Here is a 19,555-nt window from a genome sequence, read left to right as displayed (position 1 = left end):
TTAGAAAATAAAGTCCCTACCCTGCAAAGCTTACAGTCTGACTGCAAGAGATAGAATGTAATGAAATGGGGGCAAGAATCAGAGCAGAATGTGCTGGAGACCTCAGACCTAAAGTAACCGCATCAGGAATACAGACAGTGTTTTAACGTGAACAGCGCTGAGCATTTTTCCATCTCCAAGGCACTTCTACGAACTATCAACATCAGCCAGAGCTTGCAAAATTCTATTCATCCATGTGTTTTTTTTTATACAGGATATACACTATCACGAGTTTTTTCATCACCGTCGTAAAGAGCAGGGGGAACATATTTGTGCATAGGCTGGTAATTTTGTAGGAGTATTCTGAAGGAGTAAATTAAATTATTATAAATAGCTTCATGTTTATTTAGTGGAGGATTTAAAAAAAATGGTTTCAGTATAGTTCAGTGAGAGCTCAGGTCCTAGACAACGGGGTTGTTAATAAAGGATCCTATCCTTTGTCGTCACCCCCCTCGAAGTCAGTGGCAGCTTTGCCCTGGACTTTCAGCCTTCCACCCACTCACCCTTCCGCAACCTCTGCCACCCCAGCACTCTCTGATAACCCGTGCACGGCTTGCGCTTCCCCCCTCCCCAGCCGCGCAGACTTTAACCGGGAACTCCACAGAGGCAGGGGAAGCGTTTCAACGTTCCACGGGCGCCCCCTCCGCTGTACGAGCGTTCTCCCGGTGGAACGCTGAGGAGCAGCCCCGCGCCACCAGCGTTCTGTGGGCGGAACCCTCCGCTGTACGAACGTTCTCCCGGTGGAACGCCGAGGAGCAGCCCCGCGCTACCAGCGTTCTGCGGGCGGAACTCTCCGCTGTACGAGCGTTCTCCCGGTGGAACGCCGAGGAGCAGCCCCGCGTTCTGCGGGCGGAATCCACAGCAGCAGCCCAGCGCGTTTTACCGCGGGGGGCAGAGGAGCAAGGCCCGGGGAGTGGCTGACCGAGTGGCTGATAGGAGGCGCTAAGCCGCCCACCACCCTCGGCTCGGCTCCTCCTCCCCGCCGCCCGGCCTGCTGTTGACAAACCAGGTGCGGGGAGAGTCCCGCTGGGCAGCGGCTGCTGGCGCTCCGGGAGCCCTTCGCCCGGCAGCTGTCAGCGCCCAGCCGCGAGCGGGGCAGGGCACTCCGCCGAGCTCATGTGGCAAACGCTGGCGATCGCTTCGGTGGTTTTCCCGGGTCTCTTCGCTCTGTCCGTTCGGAGTCTCGGCTGGGCTGCCCCGGCATGGAGCCTCAAGGACCGGATCCTCCTCAGCAGCAGGTACCGGGGGCATGGGGGAGTCATCCGGAGTCTCTTAGGCGACCGGCGAGGTCGGCACAGCTGGCTACCAACATCTGGCGCCTGCTGCAGCGTGTGGGAGACCCAGCACAGTGCTGCTGGCATGGGGCAGTGATGGGCATAGCCAGGACAGGGCAGCGTGTGTGTGAGACATTGATCTAGATCCCACTGGCATGAGCCTGACACGGGCAGCCTGTGTGATCTACCGGGATGGTGTCAGACAGTGTCCAGGCACCGCCTGCTGTAGTGAAAGGCAGGCTGCATCCACACGTGTCAGTGTGTAGCTTCATGCGGGTGGAGCATTCCGCAGTGGGGGAGGCACTGGCAGGAGGCAGCGGGATTCAAGGCTGTTAAATATAGCCCTGTAGAGAGCCCGGGTAGGGTATGGACTCTGCAGGTTCAGGCCTGTAGGGCACTCTACTCACCTAAGCCACTTCACCCTCTCCACTATTTATACCCCTGCTAACTGGGCATGCAGCATCCACTCTACATGTAAGTATAGACATCCCCATAGATCTAGGATAGAACCGAGCAGCAGCATCCTCACAAGGACAGAGTGTGCGTGTGTAGATACGATGGGCACCTAGAACAGAAGAGCTTGTCCCTGACCTGGTGAGATTGTGTGATGCTGTGCATCACCCATCTAGAACAGCATAACATTTCTGACGTGTAGACTGCGTGTGTCTATGCACCATGCCTCTAGAATTGCGGATCATTTCTGACTTGTGCAGACTGTGTGTTATGTACATCTAGAAGAGAATAGCACATTTCTGGTAGCCCCCGTGTTTGCGTGATGTGCATCTAAAACATCACAGCATGGGTCTCAGATACACAGTGTGTGTGACTGCAAGAGACATCCAGAAACAAACAGCATGTTTCAGCTCTGTTTTGTTTGTCTGTGTTGTACTGTTTCATACCTACTCGTACCTTTAGAATGCAAACTCTTTGGAAAAGGGACAGTTTAACAGTTAGGGTGACCAGATGTCCTGATTTTATAGGGACAGTCCCACTTTTGGGGTCTTTTTCTTATATAGGCTCCTATTACCCCCCACCCTCCATCCCGATTTTTCACATTTGCTGTCTGGTCACCCTAAACATAGTTCAGCTACTGGGCAAGACCATGTGTATTTTAGGAATTCTGCATTATTATTTCCAGGGAATGTGTTTAATAGAGCTAGGCCTTGAAAAAAAACTGCAGGCCCCATCCTCAGCTGATAAAAGTGATGCAACTACAGTGATTTCAATAGACCTGTGTCAGTTTACATCACCCAAGGATTGGCATGTTTCAGACACAAACACTGTGTGTGGGAGGAGAGAGGTACCATCACCTTTGACGCTAGAAGGGTGCAGAGTAGGACTCAAGTAAATACGCACCTTTCTGTCAGTGATCCCTCCAACCACTGAGGCGCTTTCATTCTAGTCACAGCAAGATTAGCAGGGGTATGATTTTTTTCTTATTTGTCAATTTCAGGATGGTGTCTTCTATTCAAGCTACCATGGCTACTGTTTCTGGGATCATTGTTGTCCTTAATTGCAAGGATGTGGTACATGACAGGTAATTAAACCTAACCTCAATCACAATTTTGCAAAGGCTATACAAGAATCACGGAAGAGGGTGCTGGGCAGGCAGCCCGTAAATAGATTTTTATGATAAAGAGGAAGAGTGTAAGGGGTAGCTAGGAATAAACGTCCTGTGTTCTCCTTCCCTCCTACTTCAAATCAGCTGTAAAGAAATGCTCCAGGAATGCCATTCTTTGAAAAGTGGTGGCTTTGAGGATGCTCTCAGACACTGTTCTACCATTCTTTTTTAAAGTAGAAATGGGGTAAGGGAATCTCCCCCATCACTGATGCATTTTAGATTTTAATTTGCTCAGGATTGAAATAATTCAGGACAGGCAGGAGAATCCAGTCTATTTTTATTTTTATATTTGTAATATAAATCTGTATTTATTTATAGGCAATTTTTATGCAGATATTAAGCACACTTACTGAAAGTCCTAGTTTCTAACAAGAAAAAACTAGTGAGAATGCTGAAAGTAGATGAGTGAAAGGCACTTTATATATATAATTTTTCACCCCAAAGGAAACAGCTCTACCAACTAGGGATGGATTATTAACTCAGAGGAAAGAATGGACTATTTCTTGCAACACGTGGGTATTATCTGAGGTCTCCCATCCAACTATCACACTTGTTCAACCCGGTTTATTGTGTGAAATCTAAGAGATCAGGCTAAGTCATAGGGCTGTAGGTCCCATCTTTTCATTATAAGAAAATCCATTGCATAGATAGGCCACAGTTAAAACCCTCTGTGGCTGCATGCGAACAGGTAAAGTCCTGTTTAACATCATCGCTCAAGGCAATTGGAATAGGTTTATCAATCTGTCACCCTCTCAAACGTAACGCCTGGAGGGATAATTCAGGGGTTATGTACATACTACATCGGTATATGTCGCTCAGCGGTGTGAATAAGCTACCCCCCCAGTGACGTCAGTTACACCAACCTAAGCCCCGGTGTGGAGAGCTTCTCCCCCCGATCACGGAAGCTGGAGTCGACGGGAGAGAACTCCCCTGTTGGCTTGGAGTGTCTGCACTAGCAGTCCCTCAGCAGTGCAGTTGTAAGCTCTGTAATGTAGCCAGAGCCTTAGATTTTCAACAGATATTTAACAGAGTTCCACGCGGGAGTTGAGTGGCTATGGTCATGGAACAAGCTAAGAAAGGCGTCTACACAGCCTGGAACTTGGGTACAAGGGGGTATCTCAAGATCACAGTAATTAGAAATGCAGTATCTATAGGCAAAGACTGATTATTTCGTTACTGGTACCGTGGCCCTTCTTGGAAGCCCCGACCAGAACTGGGGCCACATGATGCCAAGTGCTGTACAGAGTAACCATGGACTATAATGCTGTAGTCTAATTTTGGTTGTTGGGTTTACTGGGGGGTGGGGAGGGAGGGGCTGCTGTGATGCACAGGAGGAAGTAGATGAGCTGGTGATCCCTTCTGGCCTGTCCCACCCCCCATTTGAAATAGGAATGGAAGGAAAACGTTTCTTTAGACATCAAGACACCAGAGGTTGTTCAGGCCTCAGAACACATTTCTGCGGAGAAGTTATCGATCAGTAACATTCTCAGCAGTTCTTACAAGGGCTCCTCTCTCTTTGCAAGGCATCAGTTACAGTTATTCCACGTTGTGCAATTGACACACCAAGATACGTTGAGAACAGGCTGCCGCATGCGGCTGTTTCCCCAATAACCACACATCCTGGGGGATTTTATTGCATAAATAAAATACTCTGCAGGTCTCTTTCAGACCTGGCAGGCAGAGATCTCAAAAGTAACTAACAGGGATTAACTCCGGGATCCCAAAGTGCTTTCCAAACAGTAATGAACGTGGATTAGGTAAGCACTCTTGTCCTCATTTTACTGATTGAGAAACCGAGGCACAGCAATGTTACAAGCCCAGTTCTACAAGCCACACTAGGTAGCATTTACTAGTGCCCCATCTGAATTGTGAGACTGCTCCGCGAAAGTGCCTCTCCCTTCAAGTAAGGGCTGAAGAGCTCAATCCTGTAAGATGCTGCATCAGGACCAGAGCACTCAGAACCTGGCAGGACACTGGAGCTGCCTGCTAACCTGTGGCAGCTTCCCGGCTAGTTAGAGCTCAGGACTCCTGGGTTCTGTTCTTGGCTGTGGCACTGAAGTGACCTTGGGGAAGCAGCTTTGTCTCTGAATGCCTCAATTTCTCTGTCTGTTCAGAGGAGGGCAACACCTTGGGGGAAGTGCTGTGAAATCCTTTGATAGGGGATGTTCTGCAGCGTAGCAGCCCCAGCCTAGCTTTTGAAGTGAAGGTTGAACAACATTGTAATGGAAATGTGAGCAGCAGGGTAAAGTGGGGGCCCACGGCAGGCGTTGGCCTATCAGAGGCAAGTTTTCCTTTGGGCCTTGCAGACAATGGAGTTAGACCAGACTAAAAGTGGAGTATCATGCATGCCTCCATCTTCCAGCCGTCCGCGTGTGCACGAGGCTATGGTAATGCGAGATCACTTCCTCCCCTTAGGTACTGGCTCGCAGTAGAGTATGTTTGGGTCATCGTCCCATACATGATCTACGACATATACGTCATGTACCTCTGCCATTGGCACAAAAGCAAAGACACCTCGGAGAAGAAGCATTCGCTGGCCAGCGTGAGGAGCTTCCTGGAAAAGGATCGCCTCATGGTGACGCACCATCTCTTCATTCTTGTTGTCCTCACGCCCGTCGCGCAGGTAGGGGCAGCAATCGGGATTGCCAGTCTAACTGAACATAAGAGTGAGACACACAGTGAAGCGCTCACCTGGTTCCAGACTGGGAGTAACGCCTGGGCACATGGTGCCCTCAGTTGTGGTCTTTGTTGATTCCCATTACCTCCTGGGTGGTCTCTAAACACAGGGGTGAAATCCTGGCTCTATAGACATCCATGGGAGTTTTGCTTGGCTTTCACCTTTGATTGTCCCCCACTGCAGCAGCCGGGCTCCCCACACCCAGCTCCACCTCATCCACTTCACTCTGTTCCTGAACCATCTGTGCAGCTCCATGGTCATCCCCCATCAACCATTGCTCCAGGGCACCTTCTTCTACCAGGGAACAGGCATGCTGAGAGCCACTGAACCAAACTGTAAACCCTGTGTATAATGGAAACCACAAACCAGGGGGTGCAGCAGCACCAGTTCCAGCACCTATGCCTGGAAACACAGGGGACACCACATCTCTCCCATTTAGGACATTTCACAGACTGACTAGTAGGTGGGACTCTAAAGATGGGACAGTCCTCCACCTCCTTTCGCAGAGTCTACAAGCAGCACATGCCACGCTCTGCTCCTAGACTTATTCTGAACCTATCAGGACTGAAACCAGTTTAGTCTGAACATAAAATTTAGTCAAGTGGAAGCTTTAATCAGTCTGTGTACCTTTGATCTGTATCTGTCACCATCGATTAGTATCTTAAACACTTAGAAATCTTTGCTTCCAAGTCCACCTTCGGGGGAAGAAGGGGCATCTGGACCCAAAAGAGAAGCTGCGATCCCCATGGTAATCCTTAAAGTTACCTTCCTTCCAGCTTTGTTCAGGAGGGGTGTGAGCCAACGGCACTGAAAGCACTGGGAAGCCTCCAGTTGGCATCAGTGGGAGTTGGACTGGGCCTCTCTTGGCCACGAAGAAGGTCCCTGCACTAATCACTCTGGTTATTTCTAGTACCTCAGAGGAGAGCTTGGAGATTTCTTTGTTGGTTGCATCTTTGTGGCGGAACTGAGCACTCCGTTTGTGTCACTGGGCAAAATCCTGATGCAGGTAGGCCTGGCCCATATGTATCTTTAAAAAGAACAGGGTGGGGTGTATTGTTTTACCCATGCTGCTCTCCCTCTAAATATTGGGATCAAAAAAGCCTTAATGCTAACAGCAAGGTTACCTGGGAAATTCAGCAGTGGTTCTCATCCTTTTCCACCCCAGGATCTACCTGGAACTGCTTTCTATCCAACTAGGAGCCCTCTTTCATTTAACATTGTGGGGAAAGCAGGTGGTCAGGACCCCCACAGCAGCTGTTTGTGATCCACACATCTGGAAATCCCTGTTTTAAGACCACACTGGCGTCCTAGTTCCCACTTGCTTCCATCATATTGTAGTCAAAGATGGATGGACTAAGTCCTCACCAGCCAAAGAGCAGCAGCTCTCCTCACCAATCCTCTTTCTTTAGGAAATCCTTTGTCACCAGTCACCCTCCCCTCACAGGCCGTCCTGTCGTTGTCTCGTCCATGGGCTTGATCCAAAGCTCTTTGGAGCCAATGAGAGACTTGCCATTGTCTTCTCTGTGTACTAGCTCAGGTCTTTGAGACAAGGACTGTTTCCCTACATGCCTGTATGTCTCCAGGCATTACAATACTGCAGGGATAATAATCAGTGACATAGAAATGGACAGTCACTCTTTATATGCAGCATTTACCGTGCGTTCTCTCCCCACCCCCGCCTTTGTTTCTTTTGCAGCTAAAAATGCAGGACACGCTCCTGCACAAGGTGAATGGGATTCTCATCCTGGTGACGTTCTTCCTCTGCCGGATCGTCCTCTTCCCGTTCATGTACGGGGCCTACGCCAGGCATGCAGGGATCCCCATCTACATGGTGCCTTTCCACATCCCCATGCACTGCAACGTGGCCAATGCCTCTCTCATCGCCCCACAGCTCTACTGGTTCATGCTGATCTGCAGGAAAGCTGTCCGACTCTACAGCAGTTCGCCGTCCAACAAGAATAGATAATTGCCGGCGGCAGCTGCAGACCACAAGGTTTGAGACTAAGCCAGCATCCTGGCTCTTCTCCCAGCTGCCTTGCCATTAAAATCAGTGTTGTAGGTACCTGGTTGGGACCAGAACATCATTGCCCATTAGTATTAGGAGGCTCTTTTACTTTAAAGCAGCTATGTTGTCTCCGCTGCAGTTCAGGGAAGCAGCACCAGCCTGTTACAGAAGGACTTTCTTTCTGTAACACTCAAGTGTCCTGGGTCCTTCTGTCTGCGGGAGAACCTGGCTAGTGGGAGGGTTATGTAGGTGAAGCACTAAAGAGCCTTGCTTTGTCAGACTCTCTAGCTATTGGTCAATGAAATGCTAAAGGGGAGAGAAGGGAGGCAAGAGGGTTGGTTATAAATATTCCGGTCAATTAATAGGTGAAATTGGCATTGAAAGAGTATGGCACAGACCCAGACCTGGCAGCAGTGGGTGTAACACCCACAGAAGACTCTGGGCCAAATTCAGTGGCGGTGGTGGTGGGGGTCACTGGTGTGATCTGGCCTTCTGTAGTTGTGGAAAACCAGTGTGTCATACATACTGAGGGGCAGGTTCACTTGGCTCAGGTTCTGAGTTATTCTGATTTACACCCTTCCAGCTCAGAGCAGAATCTGGCCCTGATGGGGTGATGTTCTGAACAGTTTGCTCCCCTTACACCGCCCTTGTGCCATGGCTGAATTTGGTCCATTGCCTCCGGGGAAGTTTCTAGTTGCTGCTAAGCATGAGTTTGTCCCTTGGCAATACTCCATGCAGACCTAAGTGCCATGTTTCCCCAGGTCTGGGATTACCCAACCCACTAACTCAGCCCTGGTGAAAAGAACCAGAGAGAAGAAACTGGAGTTAGGAATTATAGGTGAAATGCAACAAGCTGCTGGAGGTGGCAGCACCAGAACAGTGGTCACTGACTGACACCCCTAGTCTAGTCCTACACCCACTTACACCAACGCTGACTTGGGCCCACAGTATCTGCTGCACTAATTGTTTCCCCTGACCCTGCTTAGTACGACACCCTCTGCAAGACCAGCCCCAGACTGCAGCACTTTGCTAAAGGCTGAGAACCAGATCTTTCTTTATAACTGTGGACTAAAGACCCTAGCAGGCGCACAAGCAAAACGCCAACCACTCTGAGCACAAACCCCTGATGGACAATCACCATATGCACAAGAAACACCAGGACAATCACCGGCTCTTTGTAACCTTTGGTGCCAGCGCTAACAGGCTGCATTTGTCCCTGGAGAATAACTCCACAGAAGTGAGTAGCTCCCCCAGGGGCAAATCTGGCCCTGACCTATCCGTGAAGCAGGGAGTTTACAAAAGGATAGGCTGCCTTGTAGCTTTTATTCAGCCGCCGCGCAAGAGCTGAAGACTGTGTTTGAAAGCACTTAGCTCTCCGAATCCCAATTCCTTCAGGCATCCGGCCTGACCCTGGACATGTTCCTGGAAGAATAAAGGAATGGGCTCTTTCCAAGCTTCGCTCTAACAATGCGCCCCTGCAATGACTGTCGGATTAGTAACGTGTTTTGTTTTGATTATTATTAACTACACAGGCCAGTCAGATGGGTGGGTTTCCACTTTGTAACATGCTCTCGGTGTTGCAGGCATTTTTATCTTGCTGTTTTTGTTACAAATAATTTGCCTTATGTAACGGAAAGGAAAAAAGCTCTTGGGACAGTTTAAAGTTTGCACTAACATTGCCCCTACTCACTACTACACCTGTCGGAATAAAGACCTCTTTCCAGAGCCACTGGATGGTGAATCTGTCTTGTACAACGTGCACTTTCTGAGGAGAGAGGCTCTAGCCGGCTGAGGGGGAGTCAGGGTTACCAGTCTGAATCCAGCCCAGCACAGAAGCAACCCAAATACATTACCAAGCTGCTTTGGGGGGGGGTCACTTCATTTTCCCCAGCAGGCAGGTGGTGAGGTCGCAATCTGCCCATGAGGATCTAAGCCCCTTTTGCTGACAGTGTTAGCAGGGGGCCTGGTTACTGAATAGCCAATGGAGGCTGAGCGTCCCTGGATCAGGGTTACAGGGCTGTAGGCCTGGTGCGAAACTCCTTAACAGCAAACACAGTAACAAGATATTAAAAGGCCAGATTGGAGTTGCGGGTGCAAGTCCAGAACAACTAAAATGGAGGCTATTTTAACTGTCAGGTTTCACAGAGGACGCAGACCTCAATTTCTAAACACACCATGACACTCTCAGGCATGTTAAAAAATACAGCTACACAACCAAGTCCAAAAGAAAAGGTTTATTATAGATCTGACAAATCCCCAAGTCACTTCTCCTCATCTTTGTAGGGTTTAGGCTCTGTTCAACACCGGCGTGTCTCATTCGGTCACGCCTCTGAGCTTTGATGGTCCGTGGAGCCGAGACACGCCGTTTCGCTCCAGGTGTAATCTGCGACCGGTTTGCCACCTGGGATGGCTCACAGCTTGCTCAGCTTCTGCAGGAGCGTGGCCCGGAGCTCCTTGTTGCTGACGTTGTCGGTGATGGACTCCAGGAAGTGCTTCTCGTTGGCTTTCCTGAGTGCGCTGCTCAGGGACTTGTCGGCGGCACTGAGCGTTTCGTACTGCGAGAGGATCTCCAAGGCCAGGACCAGGAGCGGCTCACCGGAGCGGTCATCTGGCAGCATGGCCGCCACGTGCAGCACGTGGCAGAACACCTGGATGTAGACGAAGGACACTTCCTGCGTGGGGTTCTTGTCGTCGGCAGAGTGCCAGTGAGATTGGGAATCCCTCTTGACCGAGCCCAGCAGCTCGGTGAGGCTGCTACTGTAGAGTCTCACCACGTGCTGCCAGGCGTCTGCCGGCAGCCAGCTGGAGCAGCTGGAACTGCAGAGCAGCTGGAATCCTCTCAAGAACAGCACGGAGAACTGGAGATAATGGGCAAACGGCTTGAAGTTGAGCAGCGGCATGTACTGCACGTACTCCAGAGTATACGGTACGTGAAGGACTTGCCTGTGCAGCAGGCTTTCAATCACCTGCGTGAGTCTCTTCCATTCGCTGTGGCTGCACCACGGAAGGACCTGTATCAGGGCCACCAGGAACCCTTTGCTGAACAAGTTGACTTCTTCTGGGTTGTCCACATCCACGGTGAGGAGAGAGAGCATTTGCTCCCGCAGCGCCGTGGATATGCAGCAGCACTCCATCCAGGCCAGGAGCCCACTGCCTGCCCCATATGCCGGGGCGGGGCGGGACGTCCACTCGTCCTCTGAGAGCTTGCAAATTTGAAACAGGGTAGCTGGGACTTCGTTCTTGAAGTGATCCCCGAAAAGCTTCTTCAGCCGGAGACCAACGGTCCAGTCCAGCAGCTCGACCTTCCGGTGTAGCCACGCCAGCGACTGGATCCACACTTCTGGGGAGGGGGCAGTTTTCTGCCCCACCATGTCGCAAAGCTGAGCGAGGGTGGTGGCAATCAGGTCTTTGGTCTCCAGCGAAGGGCAGTGTTGGTCCCTGAACCGGTGCCAGTACTTCGTGTAGCCATCCAGGAGCTTGCAGAGGCCCAGAAGGAGCGGGAAGGGGTAGCAGGACTTGAGCCACTGTTCCTCTGGATCAGGCTGGACCTCCAGAACCTTAGTGAGGATCTGCAAGCTCAGCTCGATGTGAGCAAAGTCTGATTTCAAATGGGGAAGGACAAAGGCTTTGGTCACCTCTGCGGGGGAGAGGAGTGAATGCCCTGAACTCGGCTGCATGAGAAAGGCCAAGAACTCTACAAACTGCTCCTTTTCCTTAGCGGAGGAGAGTTTCCCCCAAACAGTCTCCTTTAGACATCTCTCTAGCAGGCTGCCCGACTGGTTTGGGTCGTCTCGTGCCTCCTGGAAGCTCAGCGCTGGGAAGGAGCACAGGATCTGTGCTAGGAACCGGTGCGTTCCCAGGTTGACGATTGCGAGGTTGCAGACCTTCTTCACAGTCGCCTCTGGGTGGAGCAGAGTCAGCCTCGCCACAGAGGCGACAGCCTTGGTGAGACCTTGATCTGACGCACTCTGCGTGATCTGGTTGAAAGCCAAGTTCAGCTCCTCTTGAAAACCTTCCATGGAAGCCTTCAAGTTCAAGGACAGGCCCTGCCCACCCCAAGAAGCCAGGACGCCCGAGATCACTTTGTTCTTGTCGGATAATGGAAGCTCAGCGTAACACTCCAGAATGGTTTTGATCACTTGACTCTGCAGCTCCCTGCTCTCTCTGTTATCGGCAGACAGGCTAAAAGTCACGGTGGTCTCCAGCAATTTCAAGACCAGCTCCGGTTTCTGGAAGAGGGCTCTGTTTTTAACAAGACAGGCGACCCAGTCCTTAGAAAAGGCCCAGGCCTTCTCAGAAGCAAAAATGGAGCACATTTCCGTGTGCCGGTCCATCCTCTTCTCGATAATTGCCATGGCAACCAAAGCCATGACACTGCTGTCTGAATTCCTGCCTTTCGGCTTCGGATTGATCTTCTTGAGGAAGTCCACAATGATCTGTCCCAGTTCTGACACCATCTGCTTCTCGTCCTCACTCAGGTCTCCAGACTTGGCAAAGGAGATCAGGTTCTTCCCGAAGGCATTGAGGCTGTCAAGGAGTCGGTAGCTTTCGTAGCAGATCTCTTTGTGGTTGTTCAGCATGCATTGCAGCTCCTCCCCCCAGCCCTGGAGCAAGCTACGGAGGAAGCTCAAGCCAACAAACAGCTCTTCGTTGGACAGCTTGACCACAGACAGCAAGCTCACGCTCCTTTCGGCCTCCTTCACTTTCTCCTCCAGCCCCCTTCCGTTGTACCGGTTCTCGCGGTCGTCGTTCCAGATGGCGACGACGGATGCGATCTTGTCTAGGTATGCTTTGACGGGCAACGAGCTGGACTCACGCTCTATCACCGTGAAGACCGACAGCAGCTCCGCCAGGTTGGCGAGAGCACAGCACTTCATCTTGGGGAGGACGATACTCTCATAGAGCTGCTTTAGCCCGTCGATCAGAACCGTCAACAGGCCAGTGGCCACGGGGGAGCTCTGCAGGGAGAAGGGGTCCCCCTTGAATCTCTTTGCCGGGTGGCAGGGCTCATCTGGAGACTTGGACAGGTGTTGATGGGCTAGAGTGCTGAACATCAGGATCATTTTGTCTTGCTCGCCCTCCTTGTGTTTCATTATCTCCCACCAGACGTCCAGGAAGAAGGTGACGTCCACCAGGGATGTCTCGTTCACAACGTACTTGACAAAGAGCTCAAGCTCCTGCTGACGCACCGCTGTGGGCAGCGCCAGCAGCAGTTGCACAAAGAGCCGTGGCGCATTCAGAGCCTTGAGCAGCTCGAAGAGGACGGTGCGGTTTATACGCGGGATCATGCTGCCCACCGAGAAGAAGACATCTTCCTTCCACCGTTGGTCGACTGAGGTGGAGCCCGCGGAGGACAAGGGGCAGGGGAGGAGGATTTTGGCCCAGATGATGATAACCGCTTTCTTCTTCCACACATTGGGTTGGGATGGGGAAGAGGAACGGCTGCTGCATATCTCCTTCAAGGCATCAGTTATAGGCTGCCCGACCCGGGGCCAGTCGGATTTGGCCAACTCTGTCAACGCTTTGGGATGAGACAACTTTGCTGCTAGCAGGAATCCGCCATGCAGAATGGTTGTTTCCTCACAGACGTTCAAGGGTCCTGTTTAAAGAGAAGCACACACGGACATGCCATTAAATCTGAGAGGAAGGATGTTCTTGTGATTAGATCAGGGCTCAGAAGAGCTGGTTTCAATGTTCTGCCACAGCCTCCTTGTTTGACCTTAGGCTAGTCAGTCTGTAAAATGGGGCTAGTACTACTTCCTTTCTCTATCTTTCTTAAGAACATAAGAATGGCCCTACTGAGTCAGACCAAAGGTCCATCTAGCGCAGTATCCTGTCTTCCGACAGTGGCCAGTGCCAGGTGCCCCAGAGGAATTGAACAGAACAAGTAATCATCAAGTCATCCATCCCGTCGCTCATTTCCAGCTTTTGGCAAACAGAGGCTAGGGACACCATTCCTGCCCATCCTGGCTAATAGCCATTGATGGACCTATCCTCCATGAATTTATCTAGTTTTTTTTTTTTTTTAAACCCTGTTATGGTTTTGGCCTTCACAACATCCTCTGGTTCTTGTGCATCACCAAATTAAATTAATAGGCAGGAGGTTTAAAACAAATAAAAGGAAGTATTTCTTCACACAACGCACAGTCAACCTGTGGAACTCCTTGGAACTTCTTTTGTTTCATCTCTTTAAACTGCAAGCTCTTTGGAGCGGGCACTGTCTCTTTCTATGTGTACACACAGCGCCTAGCACGGGGCACTGCTATAACACAAATAGTTTACTTAAACTAACTTACACCGAGGAATGTTAATGGATTGTTACGGAAATGCTGCAAAGAAGTAAAAGATTCAACCTTCCATCTTATAGGTGGAAAAACAACCCTGCATTAATCCTTAATGCAGCAAGTCCACCAGATCTGGGGATTAGAGAGATGATGCAACTGTCCTGAACTCCAAACAGGAACACGAGACATACCAATTACACACAAAAACACCATCAGTTTACACCTTGCAGTAGCTCCTTCATTAGCATAGGGCAGCCTGGGAAAGAGGATTACACAGGCACACACATGCACAACAGCTTGCAGGGAAAGGGATGTTTTCCAGCTGATGATTGTAGTATCACCCTGGGTTTCTATAGAGCCTATAGTCCCAAAGCACTTCACAAATTATGCAGCACTGAAATGCAGGCAGGCAGGGACAATGTGTACCAACACCCATGCACTGAACACACAACGCAACTGCTGGGGGTGGGCTCTGGCCACCAGTGTAAACTCCTCCTCTTACAAAACATGCCACGGGATTAGTATTGCCCACACAGCACAAACAGGGCTTTGGTTCCTAAGATCGCCAACCCCACCACTTCTCTCTCACATACAGAGAACTCAAGGTTTCTAATCCAGAGGAGGACGGAATCTGTGAAACTGCCCTTCCACTGCTACGGAGGCAAAAGCTGCATAACAGGGGCTTCTTGAGGGATGGGGAAGGAATACGGTGGCCCCGCTGCCTAAAGTCCCTGTGTCTGCTTGGCAACGGCCCCTGCTTTGGTGTTGTATGTAAATACAGAATTGTGAGACTTTGAGCCTATACGGCACTTTCCAAGAGAGGATCTCATGGGGGGTGGGGGAGGAGTGCTACTGTCAGGCTCACGTACACTAGAGGCACAAACAGGTTAAGTCACTCATGCGAGGTCACACATCAGTGGCAAAGTCAGACCAACGTACCAGCATGGTGGAATGTTGCACAGCTCTAAAATGTGAGCTGCAGTCCAGGACACCCCTGCAAGGATCCTGCATACAAGTGCCCGCCCCAGAGGAAAGGCTAGGCCTTGCTTCCAGGGAAGTCCTGTGGCTAAAACACTGCCCCAAGACAATCCTTGATCTCACTGATCATGTTGCACTCTGCAAATTCTCCTCCTAATAGAACATACCCCATTGGCCTAAAGCTTTGGGGGGAGGGATAGCTCAGTGGTTTGAGCAGTGGCCTGCTAAACCCAGGGTTGTGAGTTCAATCCTTGAGGGGGCCACTTAGGGATCTGGGGCAAAGTCAGTACTTGGTCCTGCTAGTGAAGGCAGGGGGCTGGACTCCATGACCTTTCAAGGTCCCTTCCAGTTCTAGGAGATGGGATATCTCCATTAATTCTAAATCTCCAGTGCAGAGATCAAGGGGACTGGCATTGGATTCCCACAGTAGGTGGGGTTTCCCTGTAGGATGCTGGTGTGTATTTGTTACTGGATTCCAATCTTAGTGTCTGTTTACATTGCCTGCTCACAGAAGATGCATTGTCCCCTCCTGAACCGTTTCCAAACAGCATTACTGGCTGCGGTATAATGCTCTATAAGAATTGTGTACCTCTTGTCCAGACAGGCACCCTCTGCTCCTCACACGCTGTGGGCGAGGCTGGCAGGCCATTCTAGCAACAGCATGAGGAGCAAAGAGGAATTTGCCAGTGTCTGTCTTTCATGCACACACATGGAATCAAAAATCCCTGAAGCACTTTTGTGGTACATGCAATAGGGTGTACCAACCGGGCAAACGATTCTCTCTCTGGGCTGATTTCTGCTAACCCCCTTGCTGACTCAGCCATCTGGTGCAATTACTTAGCTCAGTCCAGGGTCCTAATTTAAGGGTGTATGTGGGGGGGGAAGGCTGGTGCCCTGCTGGGACCAGTCCAGCATCCTTGTGTAATGCAACGCGGCGGGGGCGCACGCTCACCTCAGAGTAGCTTGGCCAACCGCCGGGCCAGGCTCTGCGATCCCTGGCGCCTGGCCGGCCCAGAAACGTGGGAAGGACTTTCTATTCCGGAGCTATTTATTAAACACCCGGCGGGTGAGGCAAGCGGGCGGGTGAGGCGGATTTAAGGTGCTGCGTGTCCCCACCCCACCCCTGATGCACGCCCCACCCCACCACGCGCGTCCCCACCCAACCCCACGCGCGTCCCCACCCAACCCAACACCCCCACGCGTGTCCCCACACCCACCCGCGGCTGCACCCGGCAGCGGGGCCGGGCCGCCAGCGAAGCACCCACCTAGCTCCATGGCCCGGCCTCTCCGCTCCTCCGGCGCAGGCGGCGGCCCGGCACGGCCCGGCAGGGGCGGGCGCGGCTCCCCGAGGCGGGCGCTGTGAGCCAGGCGCGCCCGGCTCTGTGACGCTCCCCACCCGCCGCCGCCGCCTGCGAGCCACGTGGCCGCGGCTCCCCGCAGCGCGGCGGGGCGGGGCGGGACGGGACGGGACGGGACGCGGCGGCACAGCGGGCTCTGCAGGCGCCTGCCCGGTACTGCACGGAGCGGCGGTCACAGGGCCGTGCCCAGTCGGTAATGCCCCGTCCCGCCCCTCCTGGGTGGGGGATCCCCCGACAGCCCCCCCCCCAGACACTGAAACTCTTCCCCTCTTCAAACTCTCAGCTCCCCCCTCCCCACCTTGACCTGCCCCTGCTGGGGTCAAAGTCTGAGTCCGGGACAGGGAGATTCGCTTCCCCAGGACACTTCAGATTCCCTCAGCCCCATGGGCCGGGAGCTCCCCGGGACTCACAGAATCCCTGACACCCCCGACATTGGGGGGGAGGGGGTGTTAGAGCATCATTTTAAAATTTAATTAAAGGGGGCCGGGAGAACCCCCCCCCCCCACAGCCAGAGGGTTGAGGCACCTCAGCCAAACCAGACTGGTTTTAGGAGATGCTGACCCACTGGGTCACTCTTATTTAGGTGCACCCAGCTTTGAAACAGAGGGCCCAGACCTCGTAAGGAACTTACAAGCAGTCAGCAATTGGTTATAGAGAAGTATTTTCATCAATAGGCATAGGTGCATTGCTGAGCTAGGTGCTACAATGACAGGGCACTTTATACATATCTATTTTAGTATAGCACAAAAACTTCCACTGCTGGACTAGCTAAGAGGCAGATATCACAGTTATTTACATATGACTGTCATTGGAGGCACAAAAGTTCAGCGTGGGGTTTGGGTTCTGTTCCAGTATTACTAAACTCAAGGCTTCCAAAATCATGTATAAGGCCCCATCAAAATTAACTTTAAAAAGAATACTTGGTTTCTTTTTATTTGCCTTCTGGATTTTTAAATGTTTAAGTCACATTTTTCAGGTTTTTCTCGGCAATGATCAGGGATAGAAACTTAGATTTTTCTACCCCCTCTTACATGAGGGCTGAGATTGTGGGATAATCACCTGACTCCAGCAACTGGGGCTTTTAGAAAAACACAAAATAAATAGCAGAACAGGTGGTAACACTGCTTCTTCCTGAGGCAAACTGCCAATATATAGGCACAGAGGGTTATATTCTTCTTAGCAGAAATCCAGAGCAACGCCCCTGAAATCCAGACTGACATAGATAGAGCTAAGACCAAATTCCTAGCTCAATTTGTTTTCGTTGAGTAATTGTCTTCCTTTGATCTTCTTCCACACTGGTTACAAAGGGAGACTAAAGCTGTCCATATGTTTAGCAGGTTTCTGATGAATAAATGGCTACATACTTTACAAACCAGATTTATAAACAGTCTATATTTTTATACCATGTTTATCCCAGTAGAGAGATTAACTGCCAAACATAAAGAGAAACAGACCCCAAGATCCTGTCTCCAAAAGGAAAAGTAATGCTAGGTCCAAGAAGAATTGACTGTAAAAATCTGTAAAATCTGCTAACTCCCCTAATCTGGGATTAATTTTAAGGCCATTTGAAAATTGTATTGCTCCTGCTAAAGGCAGTTACACTCTTCCATTGAGGCATTTAAAAATCGTACTCTGCTGTTGCAACTCTCCTTCATTCCAGTTGTCGGGGCCTGGGTCAGCCCTTGAGAATCTTGGCAAGCCCTCCACCGCGGAGGAAGCAGCAGTCCTGACGCTGAACTCTCACCATGTCTCAGGCGGAATTTGAGAAAGCCGCTGCGATGGTCAGGGAAATGAAGGTTCCGACCTCCGAGCAAGAAAAACTGGAGATTTACAGTCTCTACAAACAAGCCACCATCGGGGACATCAACATCCCCTGCCCTTGTGCAACCGATGTAACAGGCAAAGCCAAATGGGAGGCCTGGAATGGACGCAAAGGGATGAGCAAGGCTGATGCCATGAAGAATTACATAGCAAAAGCAGAAGAGCTGAAAAAAAAGTATGGAGCGTAAAATTAAGCATTCATAGATATCAGGCAGCCATGTGCCATTAGCAGGGCTTTTGACCCAACATCCCTGCTGGGGAGTTTCCTCTCACCCTTAGATCAATGTAGCGTAGCTGCCAAGCCAATAAAACTGTAATCAAAACAATGGAGTGTATATGACTGAAAAAAATTGTGCATCGTTTGCATGCTACCCTTTGAGAATCTATACATGTGTGGAAGTTCATTTGAGGATAAGGATAGTCCAGTCATTGTTTATGATTTCTGATAAACTCTTACCAATACTTAAGAGGCTTACTTCACAAGCCGGTGTATTTGTTTAAAGGAACACCCTCCCTTTGAAAAACACATTACTGTCTGACAGTGTTGCACTTACCATAGTTACAAGAGCTGCTCAAGCTGATGGGACATAGAGGAACTTGATGGACTGTTGTTTGACCTTGTGCAGTTTCTCCCTTACTAAAATGGGCCTGTGGAAACCAGACAATTAAAGAAGGAACCACATTGCCAGTAATCCTGGGGTGTGGAGAAGAAACTCCACAGGCAGCCTTTACAAGGTCAAATGGTGGGCAATCATTAATCCAGAACAGGCCAGGGTTCATCTAGAGACAATCTCTCCCTCTCCACTTTAATTTCCTTTTAACCTTTTTATGCTCCAGAGTCTGCGCTGATGCTTAGTCCCTAAGGAAGCACATCAGCTTAGCAAGCTAAAGCAATACAACTCCATGGCAAACTGTTGATTTAGAAACCATTCTCCTTCTCTCACTGGTGCCAGGGTGGGAGGCTGCTACTAGATATATGCAAATAATTGGATGATGGGGGCTCATTGAGAGGTCCAGCAGCTCCCACCTCTCACTTTAAATTAATTGCTATGGCAAAGATTGTGATGTCATTAGAATGATGATGTCAAGGACCAAGAAGCAGATGAATTCCTCACCATCCAAACTGCCATTTGCAGGTACTTGCCCCTCTAAATAAAACACAGGATTATTTCCAAGTGTGTTATTTAGAAAACCTTCCATGTGCCCTTCACACATGCAGCACCACAAGCAGAGAATTTGGGTTGGGATGTAGACAGCAGTTGGCCACTCCGCTCTTCTGATGCAATGGAACTCTTTCCAACGAGCTTAAACTCATCTACTGCAGAAGACAGAGCGGTCTTGCAGACCGCTGGGGAATGAACTCTACCACCAACTAAGGACCACGCCAAACATCACCATCTTCTGCCCCAAGTGCAAGGTGTATTTCTTTGACCTTGCCTTCTGTAACAAATCTATAGCGAAGTGGCATGTATTTAATATAAAATTAAAAACAAACACA

General features: G+C 50.6%; 3 protein-coding genes across 5 annotated transcripts; 2 read left to right on the top strand and 1 right to left on the bottom strand.

Moving 5' to 3' along the window:
* The first annotated feature begins 599 nt into the window (after positions 1-599).
* Positions 600-17,978, top strand: TLCD3A (TLC domain containing 3A). Of its 3 annotated transcripts, none has more exons than XM_054008168.1 (6): positions 600-1,277; positions 2,767-2,850; positions 5,350-5,557; positions 6,522-6,617; positions 7,308-7,604; positions 17,897-17,978. In XM_054008168.1, exons 1-5 carry the CDS (start codon positions 1,156-1,158, stop codon positions 7,575-7,577), a joined length of 780 nt encoding a protein of 259 aa, XP_053864143.1. In that variant the 5' UTR covers positions 600-1,155; the 3' UTR covers positions 7,578-7,604; positions 17,897-17,978. The 3 variants fall into 3 exon arrangements, with proteins under 3 accessions (XP_053864143.1, XP_053864142.1, XP_053864140.1); XM_054008167.1 differs by lacking the exon at positions 17,897-17,978 and adding an exon at positions 8,378-9,341; XM_054008165.1 differs by lacking the exon at positions 17,897-17,978 and having other exon boundaries at positions 601-1,277; positions 7,308-9,341.
* On the top strand, positions 2,765-19,065 carry LOC128825562 (diazepam-binding inhibitor-like 5). Its single transcript, XM_054008169.1, has 2 exons — positions 2,765-2,850; positions 17,897-19,065. The coding sequence occupies exon 2, from the start codon at positions 17,982-17,984 to the stop codon at positions 18,243-18,245; it is 264 nt and encodes an 87-aa protein (XP_053864144.1). The 5' UTR covers positions 2,765-2,850; positions 17,897-17,981; the 3' UTR covers positions 18,246-19,065.
* GEMIN4 (gem nuclear organelle associated protein 4) lies at positions 9,836-16,281 on the bottom strand. Its single transcript, XM_054008164.1, has 2 exons — positions 16,144-16,281; positions 9,836-13,215 (listed from the first exon to the last, which is right to left on the bottom strand). The coding sequence occupies exons 1-2, from the start codon at positions 16,151-16,153 to the stop codon at positions 10,028-10,030; spliced, it is 3,198 nt and encodes a 1,065-aa protein (XP_053864139.1). The 5' UTR covers positions 16,154-16,281; the 3' UTR covers positions 9,836-10,027.
* Positions 19,066-19,555: the final 490 nt, after the last annotated feature.

Source organism: Malaclemys terrapin, chromosome 18 (assembly GCF_027887155.1).
Source record: "Malaclemys terrapin pileata isolate rMalTer1 chromosome 18, rMalTer1.hap1, whole genome shotgun sequence".
In the NCBI taxonomy this organism is placed as follows: domain Eukaryota; kingdom Metazoa; phylum Chordata; order Testudines; family Emydidae; genus Malaclemys; species Malaclemys terrapin.
This window is presented reverse-complemented; position numbering and strand designations above follow the sequence as displayed.

Coding starts and splice junctions, on each gene's coding strand:
- TLCD3A (XM_054008168.1), top strand. CDS start 1,156: ATGTGGCAAACGCTGGCGATCGCTTCGGTGGTTTTCCCGGGTCTCTTC. Junction 1,278..2,766: donor CGGATCCTCCTCAGCAGCAG/GTACCGGGGGCA, acceptor TGTCAATTTCAG/GATGGTGTCTTCTATTCAAG. Junction 5,558..6,521: donor TCCTCACGCCCGTCGCGCAG/GTAGGGGCAGCA, acceptor GGTTATTTCTAG/TACCTCAGAGGAGAGCTTGG.
- LOC128825562 (XM_054008169.1), top strand. CDS start 17,982: ATGTCTCAGGCGGAATTTGAGAAAGCCGCTGCGATGGTCAGGGAAATG.